Below are 13,501 nucleotides of genomic sequence, written 5' to 3'. Positions count from 1 at the left end.
TTATGGGCCAGAGGTGCTTATGTATACTACTGCCCCAGATTTTATCAAGGGTAGACAGGTGTCTATCTTATTTTTTAAAGTTTGTCTAAGCTTAGACCTAGAACAAAAAGTTATAAAGAACAGAGGAAGGAATTCTTTCACAAGCATGCAACACTTTTGAGAATCACATTACAATATTCAGTCTGTTAATCTCCACAATAACCCTGTGAGGTACATTAGAGTCACTTCAGGACTGAGGCTAGATGTCTGTTGAAAGAAAAACTCATGGTGGGGGCTGAATCCTAGCCTCCTCCTCCAATTAACAAGCCATAGTGGCTTTCTCATCAGTAGTGCAATAAAATACTCCTTTAAAAAAAAAATTCCTTGTGCAGTTTTAAACATATTGAAGAATTACCATTTTAAAATATAGAAGAGATGAGAATCTCTGTGCAAGAGGGTAAAATGGAGCTCACTGTACGTTTCCATCACTGAAGAATATTTTGAAGATATGGAAGTATGATGAATAAAATAAGGTACCATATTACATTTGAACAGAAAAGAGGTACTAATTGTTTGGAGGCAAGAACACTAATAGCAGATAACCAATAAATGTACAGCTCAAAACCAAAAATAAAAGTTTTAAAGGATATTCAAACACAATTATAAAAATTGGGAAGTTATAGGTTTTCAATGAAAATACAACAGAAACATTATGGGCTCCACAAGTGAATACAAGACATTCTATTGCACGTACTTACCAATACTAAATGAAGAACAAAGCATCTGAACTCCAGGTCTAGGCTTTTCTGTGAATTTCAGTGGTCGGTTACTTTACAAACAATAAAAAAGTATGAATACACAACAGGATAGAAAACATTCCAGAGAGATATTTAATGTTAATAAAAAGTGAAGCTAATATATTTATGCACCAATAAGCTAAAATCATACCTCTGCTGTGCTTCTGTGACAGCTAATTTAATCATTTTATTTATTCTCATGGACAACTACCACTCTATTACAACATTTTTTCTATGTCTGGATTTTTCTGCCATCAAATCACAGCGGAAATATCATAACTCCATTTGGTTTTCATGGCAAGAAACCTTCAGATGTGGTTTGCCATTGCCTGCCTTTGTATCACGACCCTGATATTCCTTAGAGGTCTCTCGTCCTGCTTAGATTCCAAGATCTGACAAGATCAGGCTAGCCTTATGGTACCTTTATTTAATATACAACAGACCAAAACTGCTTCATGTATTATAATAACAAATGGCATACACAGTAATCTGGTTACGTACTTGAATTTCACAGAACTGGTATTCCATTGCCAGAAACAAATTGTTCCGTCTGCACCTGTGGATGCCATGTATCGCAAGGAGTCTTTCACCAATGGGCTAAACTAGAAGTTAGAGCCATAAATCATAAGTGTGTACTTTAAACAGAATAATTTATTTTATTATTATTTATTTATTATTCAAATTTATATTCCACTCTCCCCACAAGCAGGCTCAGGGCAGATCACAACATAAAATAAACATATAAAAGCAATCAATATAAATAACTATTCACTTTGATAAAACAGTATACAGTCATTTAAAATACAGGGATTTCCAGCTGCACTTTGTTGGCCTCCAACTTCATAAACTTCATTATTCTTACAATTTTTAATCAGTTTATTTCAATGCATGCTCATCATGAAAAAATCTAATTTCATTCACTGCTTAAACCTGTTAAATTCTTTGCTCTAGTTCAGGAATGGCCAAACTTTCTTAATGTAACAGCCACATAGAATGTCACATGTTTGAGAGCCACAAGACATGATTGTCAGATAAGGGAGGGAGGATGGCAAATAGATGGGAGGAGGAGGGGGAGGTAAAAAAAAGCAACTTTAACTTTAAATGCATTCTCCAAGCTGCTGCTTGGAGAACTGATTTAAAGAGAGAAATGCTTTCTCCAAGCTGGCTGATGGGGCAGTGAGGACTTCAAGAGCCACACAATATGTGTGAAAGAGCCACATGTGGTTCCTGAGACACAGTTTTGCTACCTTTGCTCTAGTTTGTAGTCAAGTTCATTTTGCCTCCCCATTCCATAAAATTAAAACAAAACCCAAATATTACAGTTTAAATCACCTTTCATCAAATACATAATCTCTGTCTGTGAGCATGTTATTAATCCAAGCAGAGATTTCCCCAGGGTTGTAAACAGAAACCCATCTGTAATCAATATAAACCATCCTGAAGTTACAAAATAAAAAAAGCATTTGCAAACTGGGAAACATTGATTTTTTCTGTCATTTCAGATTGGCAGCATGCCACACATGACTACCACAGATATGTGCACACAAACATATTAGTAACTATTTGTGGACTAACATGAATTCACATGCATCCAATGAACTGAATCGAAAGAATGGCTTACAGAGCTCTGCTGATGAGCTATATCTTTCCCACCCCCACCTTCTGCAATCGTCCATGCCACTTTAAAAGCTGCTTCATTTAAGGGAAATCCATCAAAACAATAGGTTTCCCATCCTTGTGCAAGCAGAAATGCCACTTGCACAAGAACTATTTTGGATCTAAGCCATTACATATAAAAATATATAAAAGACTCTAAGTGCATGTTTATTCACAATTTCATTTATTTTCAGTGGGAAATCATCAGCTCCACAACAGGCCTAAACAAAACCATGACAGAGGAAACCAAATGTATTTTTATCATATGCTAAGAATCAAATAAACATGTACCATCCATTGCTCTTTCTTATAAAGGCATGGAAAGCCATGCATGACCTATTCACGTTACACTATAACAAATTTGATATGTATACCTGAGATGCTCTGCTGAAATTCTGGTTCCTCTATTTAACAACTATAATTAAGCAATTCTAGATATGTACAAAGCTTTGCAGTGGCAAGCATACATTTATATATATTTGCTAGGAATAGTTTTGTAATGAATTATTTATAGTTCTAAGGAAATAAACTGAATTGAAAAAAAAATTACTACATAAAACTAGGGATGGGCATAGACCTGTAAAGCCTGATTCAGGATTTGCAAACCGGGTGACCTTAAACTGAACCTCCAAGTCAAAAACCCTGCCCAAGCTGAACCAGTTCAGGTCCCCTGGGACTCGCTAGCATCACTTCCAGGTGGCACCCATGTCATCTGGAAGTGAAGCAACCTCTCAATGTGCTCTTGTCATTTCTGGATGGTGTGGGCACACCAGGGGTGGTGCCTGATGCCACCCAGAAGTGGTGTGGGCATGTCGGGAGGGGAGTGAACATCCAAACCAAACCAAAGCTCAGTAAGTGTTTGGGGGAAGGTGGTTTTTTGAACTGTAGTTCAGGGTTTATAAACCAGGCAAAGTCTGGCCCAGACTCTGGCTCAGGTTTGGGTCTGTGCCCATCCGTACATATGTCTACATATTTTAAACAAGTCAATATACAGTAGAACATACTTGTAAAGATGTAATGGATCCTGTGTGTCCTTGTAAAACAGCAACTGGAGCACATGTTCTGAGGCACCAAACCCTGATAATTTTATCACAACTGCCAGCAGCAATCATTGTGTTTTCGTAGTTCACAGCCATATCAGAAATTTCTGCAGAATGTCCTCTAAGTGTAGCAAATAACCGGCCATTGTGAGTTGACCAAATCTTCACCAAACAATCATCTGATCCCTGAGGATATATATTAAAAATAAATTTCAATCTACCTTTCAAATCTAATCAAGCATCAAGAATGCTTAAAACATTAAAAATCAAAAGCAAGTTACAGAAACAGCAAGAACAAACAATTCTAAAATGAAGTCCAGCAATAGTCAGCACAGTGTTTCTACAGTCTATCACAATGTGTAGATGAGTCAAAGGATGATGGGAGAGAAAATAATATTTGCGGTTTTCTGCATGGTGTTATTCTGTTGGTTACTGCTTCAGTTTATCTCATCTTTCACATTATCCTTGGAGCCATTAGTTTTTGCCTCACATTTTCCCCACCTTCTCCCTGGTTCCTTGGAACTATCTTTTTCTAGCAACTGAACTTTAGTTGCATTTGTTCTCATGTAAGATGTTGCCTAGCTTTTGTGGATTCCTTCTACTCTCCAACAACTGGACTATAACCTTGGGACAGCCTCACACTTTTGCCCAACCCTCCAGTGATGAGAATTTTTTAACCTTGCTCACCAAATTTGCAAGTTTTTTGAAAAACGCTCACTTGATAGTGATATATCTCTATACTGCTGTGACAGCACAGGGAAGAGCTGTGTTTTCCCCAATTACTAGCAGCAATTGGTACATTTTTCTTTCTCGGACTATCCTCCATTGTTTTGGGGGGGTTTTTGCTGTGGCCATTTGCTTCCTTGCAATTGCACAAGAGCACTCATTGCTCTTCCCAGACACTCAGCCTTCCCTCTGTATCTTTCTTTGCTGATATGCCCCAACTCATGTAAAGAAGGAACCTTTTCCTTGCATAGGCAACTCTGATTTTTATTTTTCTTTAAATGCTGGTAGTGATATAGCGCCATAAGATGCCCATGTGCCTTGAATTCCAATGCTTCACTCCTTTACTATTTTTAATAGGAATTTGATTTCTATTAGGTTTGGGGGTGTTTAACATCGCTTCCAGTACTGGTGAGGACTGTACAAGAGCAGCCCATTCATTGTTCTCATTCTGCCAGAGACATCTAAGTGACTAAAGCTGATTAAAAGCAATTGACTAGATGAGGGACTTCTCTGTTTGCCTGCTGTTTGACAACAGGAACTTTTTTTAAAAAGCTGTATGCAGCTCTTAATGTCCAAATATTGGGGTGAACATTTGACTGGAGGGCATTCTTCCACAGGAGCAATATGGCATTTCGCATGCATGAGCCTCACTTCTTGTGTATATGCAACAAAAATGAGGAGAGGTGTCACTGTGATGTGACCAAATGACAGTACTCTCATTCAGAAATCCTGGGGTTTTTTCCCAATGCACCTGTAAGACAATCAACCAACATAGCAACTGGGAAAATGTGGATGGGGGAAGATATGAGGAACACTCTTGCTCAGTGTGATTCTGATGCTAGCAGACTGACTACTAAAACAAACTGGAAAAAGTCATGTGTTTGGAAAAAACCTTTGCTGAACTATAGCTTTTCTATTATTAAATTTACTATGCTGGTATTATACTGCTGAAGTGGCCAGAAATATGGCTGTCTCACATAAACATTATAACGGAAGTTATGTTAATATTAATAATAATACACACAGTTTTATACATTTGATTAAAGAATACATTAAGCCTGTTACCTTAAATTCAAAATTAAAGAATAGACACTCAGAAGCAAAGCCACTTCATGTTTTTGCACAAAAGTAGAATTGTTATGTATATACACACTAAAAAGCTAATTAATGTTACATGCATGAAAACCAACTGTAGCCCTGAATTCTCAAAGAAATACAACCAAAATTAACACAATTAAAATCAACAACAAAAACAAAAACAAAGCTTTCATAGAAAGTAACTCTTTACTTCCCTTTCCAAATAAAATACATATTTATAAAATTCTAAAAAAATTATTCCCAATAAAGATGGACTTTTGGTGCCCCTTCCAGAATTCATTTAGATTCTAGATAATCCAATTTTCTACAATATAATGTGAGTTCTGTGACTCTAGAGCAGGGGTGTCAAACTCATTTGTTATGAGGGCTGGATCTGACATAAATGAGACCTTGTCGGACAGCGCCGTGAGTGCCATAAAATGTAATGCCAGGTAGCAGACACAGACAAACACAAATAAAGTTTTTTTAAAAACTTAAAATAAAACATACTTAAAACAGCACTCTTGCAATATTTTACTTAAGTCTCTGATAACTGACACCTCTTGTTCTGAATTACTGCATAAAAAACTGGAAACAATGCCTGTGTTGTAGCAATCCTGAGTATGCTGTGTTGCTAAAGTGTGTATCTGTAAATTGCAAACCTACTTTTGATTTGCTCATGGGCCTGATAGGACCCATCCACATGTTTGACAACCCTGCTCTAGAAAGTCCAGTGGCCCAGGAGATTTCTGTATAAGTTGGGATGTGCACAAACTGGTGGTCGTTTCCCCAGAAAACACATTCCTGGGGGGCACCTTCCTCACCAAACTTGGAGGGAGGGTGGAGGAGAGTCAGCCAAAGATCCCCTGAGAGTTTTGAGTCTCTAGCGTTCTACTGCCTTACAAACCAAACCAGTTCATGACACAGGTAAAAAATAGTGATGGTCCATGAATGGGGCACATCATGAACCACAAAGCAAACTGTATTTACCCAGTTCAAGGCCATCCCTATTGTATAGGCACAACAAAGAATGCCTTTTCACTGAATTCTTCAAAATATGTGACAAAGCCTAGCAGACTGTTTCCACTCATGGTCCATTCTGTGATCCCAACTTTAGTCTGAATCATAAAATCACTACCAAGTTCTGACTGAGCAGAATTCTGAAACCTCTATAAAGATTAAGCTTTAAAAACATTAGGCATGATGTAGGGCAACTAATAGTTTCCCAGTGCCTGACCAACATAAATAGCATTAACTTACAGTGAATATTCTGTGTCCAGTTCTATCAAATGCTACACAATAAACTGCAGAGAGATGACCAAGTATTCGCCTATGCATCTTTATATGCTGATACATGCTTCCTGGAAATGAAGAACTGGTTCTTGTACACCCAGTCAATTGTTTTGCATAATTTACTTCCACTAGAACAAAAATTAAAAGTTACATTAGTATTAAAAAGTTAGATTTTTCATCTTAAAAATTCACACTGAAGCAGTCTTGAGGTCAATAACAGTCATTGGTTACTTCTGGCCTTATATATGTGAGTTTTTTTAAAAGAACATCACCCTTTTTAGTTCAAAGTCCTACTAAGGTAAGTATCATGAAACATTTTAATTTTGTGGAAGGTCTCTCCTCAAAATGTGTTTGCTACCTTATCTTATTGCATACCACTGACAGGGCTGAAGGAAGCATAGGTACGTAACCCAAGCTTGTAGTCCCAACTATTTATTTGCCTTTATAGCAACATTTAAAATGGACAAAAACTGTAGTAACAAATGAACAAAACTACAAAATAATGCACAGCTTCATCCAATTCTCCCAGCACTCATGCATGCACTTTAGTGCCATGAGTTAATGTTTCAAATATACATACTTGGGGAAGAAGAACAAGAAGATATTGGATTTATATCCCGCCCTCCACTCCAAAGAGTCTCAGAGCGGCTCACAATCGCCTTTACCTTCCTCCCCCACAACAAACACCCTGTGAGGTGGGTGGGGCTGGAGAGGGCTCTCACAGCAGCTGCCCTTTCAAGGACAACTTCTGCCAGAGCTATGGCTGACCCAAGGCCATGCTAGCAGGTGCAAGTGGAGGAGTGGGGAATCAAACCCGGTTCTCCCAGATAAGAGTCCGCACACTTAACCACTACACCAAACTGGCTCTCCAACAGTAAGGAACAGTAAGATGGAACAGTAGGAACAGTAAGATGGCCTTCTAAAAAAACAAACAAATGTCATCTCTAATGACTATCTGACACTGCAGCAGCTGGAGTAAAGTATCCTATACTTATGGTAAAAAGAATTAAGCCTGCCAACAAACTGGAAAAGAACAACTGGTGATTCAGATCTTGGAGTGAGCAAGAAAAAAAATAAGATACAGGCTGCTAGAATTAATCTCTCTGTATCTGAACAAGATGGAATACCAGCAAAACAAGGCTAGTATTTATGATATCTAGTTCTTGTTATAAAATGTTTACCTCTCTCATATAGTAGAAATTCTTACCTCATGCTATCTTCTCAGTTCTCTTACTCCTACTTTGATAGGGTTGACATTAAGCGTTTTAGGTACATAAAAGGAAGAGCATAGTGGCTCCTCAAAGTCATACCTTCATCATTTGAATAACAACTGACTAGCCAATGCAATATAACAAAAACAAAGGACAATCAGATTTAGACTAGACAACAAAATATCTTAGCCTGGTACATATGTCTTTACAACATATCTGAGAAAGGCATCAGTAACATGTCAGTCAATGTAACAAACAGAATGCTTCCATCACGTCACTCTTAAAATCCATTCTTCAGTCATAATCGTTCCAAGCCAGATATATTATGATCTGACTATATTCCATTCCTCCTTTCATCTATTGTTTTGGATCTTCTAGTATATTTATTTATGACTAATCTACTTACCAAGATTTGGTTGTTGAACATAGTTAACGGGTATTTCAGGGGGTCTTCCTCTATAAAGGGCAGCAATGAAAGAGCTTTTCCGAACTGCATTTCTGCTATCTGTAAAGGAAGTTCCAGTTATGTGCCCATTATGATTCCTTGCAGAACAATCCTTGTTTCCCTCTTTTTATAAACATGAGCCAGTTTGGTGTAGTGAGTTAAGTGTGCAGAGGTCTATCTAATCCAGCATCCTTTTTCATATAGTGGCCAACCAATTTGTCTGGATGCCAACAAGAGGGAACAGAGACAGAGATCTTCCCCTGATGTTGCCTCCCGGCTCTGTGATTCAGAGATTTATTGCCTCTAAAAGTGGAAGTTCCCATCAGTCACATGGCTGGTAGCTACTGATGGATTAATAGAGAATAGATGTATCCAGGGCTTTTTTTGAGGAGGAACGTACAGGAACACAGTTCTGGCTGGCTTGCCATCAAGGGGTGCAGCCTAATATGCAAATGAGTTCCTACTGGGCTTTTCCTACAAAAAGGCCCTGTGTGAAACAGTGATGTCAGGGGCATGGCCTAATACGTAAATGGCATCCTGCTGGGCTTTTTCTACAAAAAAAGCCCTGAATCTATCTAATCTCCTTCTAAAACTGCTTATTCCTGTTGCCATCACTATATCCTCTGGCAATGAACTCTGCATTTCAATCACCCTCTGTGATGAGAAAGAAAAGAGCATACAATTGCAGAGCCTTTCTCCAATACCTTAATCTTGTTTGCAGAATAATTACCCTGTGACAAAAAGGCACTAAAAACATTTCAATAAATAGAATATATGCCCTGGCCCTTTGATCACCAAAATACTAGCTTCACTTCACTGGTTCTTTGGCCAATCATATATAGAAATTCACATTTTAAGAGTCTTCTCATAAAATACAGATTATTTCAACAACTATGGCTGCATTTAAGCAGGGAGGGGTGTACTCAGACAAAAATCAATGTCATGGCAAAGCACCATGCAGAACAACATGTGACATTTTTGTTCAACCTACAATTAACAGTCCAAACCAGTATACTGAAACCCAGCATTAATGTGGGTTTCTACAGGAAGCAAGCATATGCTCAAAGGTGAATGTATCCTGACAGCCTCAACATGTGAATAAGAAATGTTCACGTTTTGGTCTGAAAGCCAGCTAAGTATGTTAACATCTGCAAAGTTCATATTATTCCTTTAACTAAAGTTTAACATACTATACAATTAGAATGTACCTTTTGCTGTGCGCAGTAAAGACTGCTTCCCTGCACCCAGCAAGGAGTAAACTCTCGGAATGCTGGGTGGAATCTCCTTATCCAGTATAGGGCAAATCCGTTTACAAATTTGCAGCAAGTGATCTGGAGCCACATGTTTGTTAGATAAGACCTATGCACAAATAGAATTTAGACTACATGAAGAACTAATAATGAAATGTGAATATACACAAACTATTAGCAGCTGCAAACCCAGGCCCAAATACTGCACAAGACTGCTTTTACACTTCATTCTTATGCATTTATCAGAACCACTGAACAGTCTTTGCTAGTGATAAAAGCAACAAACATAGCAGAAAGAAACACTGTCTTAAGAACATAAGAACATAAGAGAAGCCATGTTGGATCAGGCCAACGGCCCATCAAGTCCAACACTCTGTGTCACACAGTGGCAAAAAATGTTATATACACACATACACTGTGGCTAATAGCCACTGATGGACCTCTGCTCCATATTTTTATCTAAACCCCTCTTGAAGGTGGCTATACTTGTGGCCGCCACCACCTCCTGTGGCAGTGAATTCCACATGTTAATCACCCTTTGGGTGAAGAAGTACTTCCTTTTATCCGTTTTAACCTGTCTGCTCAGCAATTTCATCGAATGCCCACGAATGTCTTACACTACTGTGATTGTCAACATGTAAGCATTACAATGGAATACTAAGTATTAAACTTTTGTACTGTAACAAATACAAATGTTGTCAGAGGGAGATGTGGAAAAGTTCAAAATCTCAGTTGTAATGTAATATTTTCAGGTTTTAGCTGCACTAGCTGAAGTTACTCCTGTGCATCTATTAAAAAAACCAGTTCCACAGTGTTCAAGAGGGATTCTCAAGCAAGTTAACATAGACTTACTGCCTCCACACTGGAGACAGATTAAGATGGGTAGCTATATTAGTCTGTCTGTAGCTGTTGAAAAGAACAAGAGTCCAGTAGCACCTTAAAGATTAACAAGGTATGACTCATGAAAACTAATACCCTGCCACATATTTTGTTAGTCTTTACGGTGCTACTGAACTTTTGCTCTTTTCTATTGCCTCCACAGTATTTTTTTTAAGTAACTCTCTCATAATTCAGTCTAGCAATGTAACAAGGAAAGCAAGGATACAAACTGAGTTCCACCCTAAGTATACTATATGAAAGGAAAATCCCTCACAATCAATTGTGCCTACTTAAAAATATGTTTAAAACTGGGGTATAACATAATTTAAGTTTTAACTACCTGTAATATCTGAAGGGGAAAAATGAAGGACAAAGCAGTTCACGGATTCTGTATCTGCACTGCAACATAACAGGTAATTCCTCTTTGCCTCCATAAACCTCAAAGTCCACAAGAAGGGTTTGGCATGAATATTTAAAATGTCCTTTTACAAGAATGCATCCTTAAATATATGCTGAATCTTCAGAATAAAAATATTAACATTGTTCAGTGTGAATCTAGAACCAATCCAAACCTCTTGTGAAAACAACTCCCTGTATTTTTTGGATAAAAATATCAGGCACTAATAACAAAAAAAACTTGGAAACAAAAGGATTTTCTTTAAAGAAAATCTTCTGTAGAATTTAAAAATAAAAGGCTTTTTCAAGCTGCCTCATCCTAAATCACAGGCAAAAACAAATGCTGGTGACACATTCATATGCTCCACCTCCTCTCAGGGATGACATCTTCCGTTTGTTGACTCCCATTTACAGCTTCTAACTAGTTTACTAATGAACCTTCCCAACAAAGTATAGTTAAGCTGTGAAGTGAAAAATATTGTTTCTTCCACAATTTTTTTTAATCTCCTAAACAAAAAGAACTTTTTAAAAACTCACCAAGTCTTCATAACTTCTACAATGTTTTTTACCTTTCCAATCCAATCTTTTAGGAAGTAACTAAAATAGAAAGAAAGAGCAAATGAGAAAAAAGAGCAGTGAGATATGAAAATAAGAAAGCATTACAAATGCTTGCAGTGTAGTATAGAACTTGTTTGATTGATAAAGTGCCATAATAAAACCGGGAAGGTGGAGGAGAGGTAAAATTGAGGAGCAAAAGGAGAGGAAAATCCAATCTAACACAAAAAATAACACAGACCTGGTGCTGCTCCAGCTCCTGCACCAGCACCTGCATAGAGAAGGAAAACAAACAGTAGATATTTCGTTGGGGGGGATGTTACAAAGCGCCTCTGACTGAAACGACGGGGGCGCTACGAAGACCTTCAGTGCGCATAGAGTAGATGGGGAGAATGTGGTGCAGTTTCAAGAGGACGACTCACCTCCGCCGTTCGCCTGCAAGGCCCAGTGGTCAAGAAGCGAGCTATGAGGAAGTACAGTTCTACAACAGAGAAACACACACAGAAAGAGAGATTAATTTTGGGGCTGGGCTATGTCGGGGGGAGGTGATGAGTGCAGGGAAGGGGGGGGGATCCCCTTATTCACAACCAGGAACAGTAAGATGGCGGCACAGGAAGCCCCGCGCAGTTGCCTTGCTCACACGCTCTCGCTGCTTCTTTCCATCAGCGTCTCTCTCTCTCGTATTACCTGATTCAATGAGCGGCAGGGAAACGCTGCCGGTGCTGAAGGAAGAACTGGAGGCTGACGAGGACTCGGCCATATCCGCAGCCACCACCGTTGCCAGAACAAGATTAGGGCTCTCTGTTTAGCGCAGCGGGCCGAGCCTGGCTCGACATAATCCTGTAAGCATTTACCCTCCGCTCTATGTGTACGGAAAAGAAGTCCTGCGGGAGCGCGCACGCACTCACGAGCGCTACCCTAGCTCTTGCGCTCCAGATAATCTTTTAGCGCCGCTGCCATTACTGGCGAGGAACCTGACACGGCTCTGACGTTCGTCTGCTAATGCTGGAGTAGGATTGGCGAGTGAGAAGCAAAAAGTAGTCCCTTTTACAGCAAGTGACGGAGCTGGTGGGATAGAACTGTTATGTAATCCACCCACTATCGAATTGGAACTTTTTTTTTCATACTGTAGTGTAATAACTACGATTTAATATGGAAATCAAGCGTCTGCTGAGGAAGAATCGAAATGGACCAACCGCGGAAGGAGATGAAGTTTCTATTTTAAGTGACTGGTGCCAAAAAAGAGCATTTGGAGAAGAGGAGCTGAGGAAGGGTTAAAGCGAAAGGTCTTGGTCTGGGCTCTATTGTGACTGAGGAGAATCTATTATGTCATATTTGTATACGGTTCTTCCTTCCTGTTTTTCCCCTCCATTTTAAATTTCACAGCAACCTTCTGAGGTATGTTAAGCAGAGACAATGCGCGTTATCTAGTTGATTTTAATATGAACCGTTACCCGCATCTCCCAGTCTGATACGCTACCACTTAGCAACGGCTCTCAGCTTCTATTTGTGGTGGGAGTTGGGTAAGAAAGTACAGAGTACGCCGCGGCATGACACTTGCTCCCAAAATGTGGGTGCGTGATACTTCAGCTCTAATTTTCCAGTAGCCCACAGTCATCTTTTTACCTTTAACAGTTATATTAATTTTAACCATACCTGGTACAGGTAAGTAATCCTGACTATGTTCAGAGCAGCAAAACTGCAGCAATAAGCACTGGGGAAGGAAGAAAGTGTGGATGTGAGAAAACAATATAGGGATAGGCTACTAGTTCAAAATGATTGATATAAATGACACAAATCTCTTCATACAAAAAATGAAAACAATTTATAGTTTGTGAGATGCCACATAAAGCTTCAAGATACAAAGGGTGGGTTGGGGTTGAGATGGTGTCTGACATATATTTAATATGAAGCCTAACATTATTTTAGTTGTATTTTCTGTGTCCAAAAAATATTGTCTTAACTGATTCACATGGGGTGGGGGATAAATACAACAAGAATGTTAATACAGCAAATTCATATTAATTGATAAAAATTATGATATAAATATAGGATAAAAGAATAATCAAATCTCTGTATTAAAGATGAAAATCAATCAGCGCAAAGTAACTGCCCATAAAATCACTGGCCAATACCTGTAAAACAAATAAATAAAAGCAAGCAACAGGTTGTAAAGATAGTCGTAGATAAAAATCCT

The 13,501-nt window shown here is 38.6% G+C and overlaps 1 protein-coding gene across 1 annotated transcript in view; it reads right to left on the bottom strand.

The window, feature by feature from the left end:
• Nucleotides 1-12,297, bottom strand: part of BRWD1 (bromodomain and WD repeat domain containing 1) — a 177,644-nt gene extending 165,347 nt beyond the window's left edge. The window contains exons 1-10 of the mRNA XM_060234233.1: nucleotides 11,992-12,297; nucleotides 11,727-11,785; nucleotides 11,546-11,575; nucleotides 11,287-11,346; nucleotides 9,433-9,583; nucleotides 8,186-8,284; nucleotides 6,536-6,696; nucleotides 3,437-3,658; nucleotides 1,278-1,378; nucleotides 738-808 (exon numbers count right to left, since the gene is read on the bottom strand). Coding sequence (XP_060090216.1) covers nucleotides 738-808; nucleotides 1,278-1,378; nucleotides 3,437-3,658; nucleotides 6,536-6,696; nucleotides 8,186-8,284; nucleotides 9,433-9,583; nucleotides 11,287-11,346; nucleotides 11,546-11,575; nucleotides 11,727-11,785; nucleotides 11,992-12,064 — 1,027 coding nt within the window. The 5' untranslated portion in view covers nucleotides 12,065-12,297. The remainder of the gene's footprint in view (nucleotides 1-737; nucleotides 809-1,277; nucleotides 1,379-3,436; nucleotides 3,659-6,535; nucleotides 6,697-8,185; nucleotides 8,285-9,432; nucleotides 9,584-11,286; nucleotides 11,347-11,545; nucleotides 11,576-11,726; nucleotides 11,786-11,991) is intronic.
• Between the last annotated feature and the right edge of the window lie 1,204 nt (nucleotides 12,298-13,501).

The sequence above is a fragment of the Heteronotia binoei genome, chromosome 3, assembly GCF_032191835.1.
Source record: "Heteronotia binoei isolate CCM8104 ecotype False Entrance Well chromosome 3, APGP_CSIRO_Hbin_v1, whole genome shotgun sequence".
In the NCBI taxonomy this organism is placed as follows: Eukaryota; Metazoa; Chordata; class Lepidosauria; order Squamata; family Gekkonidae; genus Heteronotia; species Heteronotia binoei.
The sequence above is the reverse complement of the archived record's forward strand: the minus strand, read 5'-3'. Positions and strand labels throughout refer to the sequence as shown.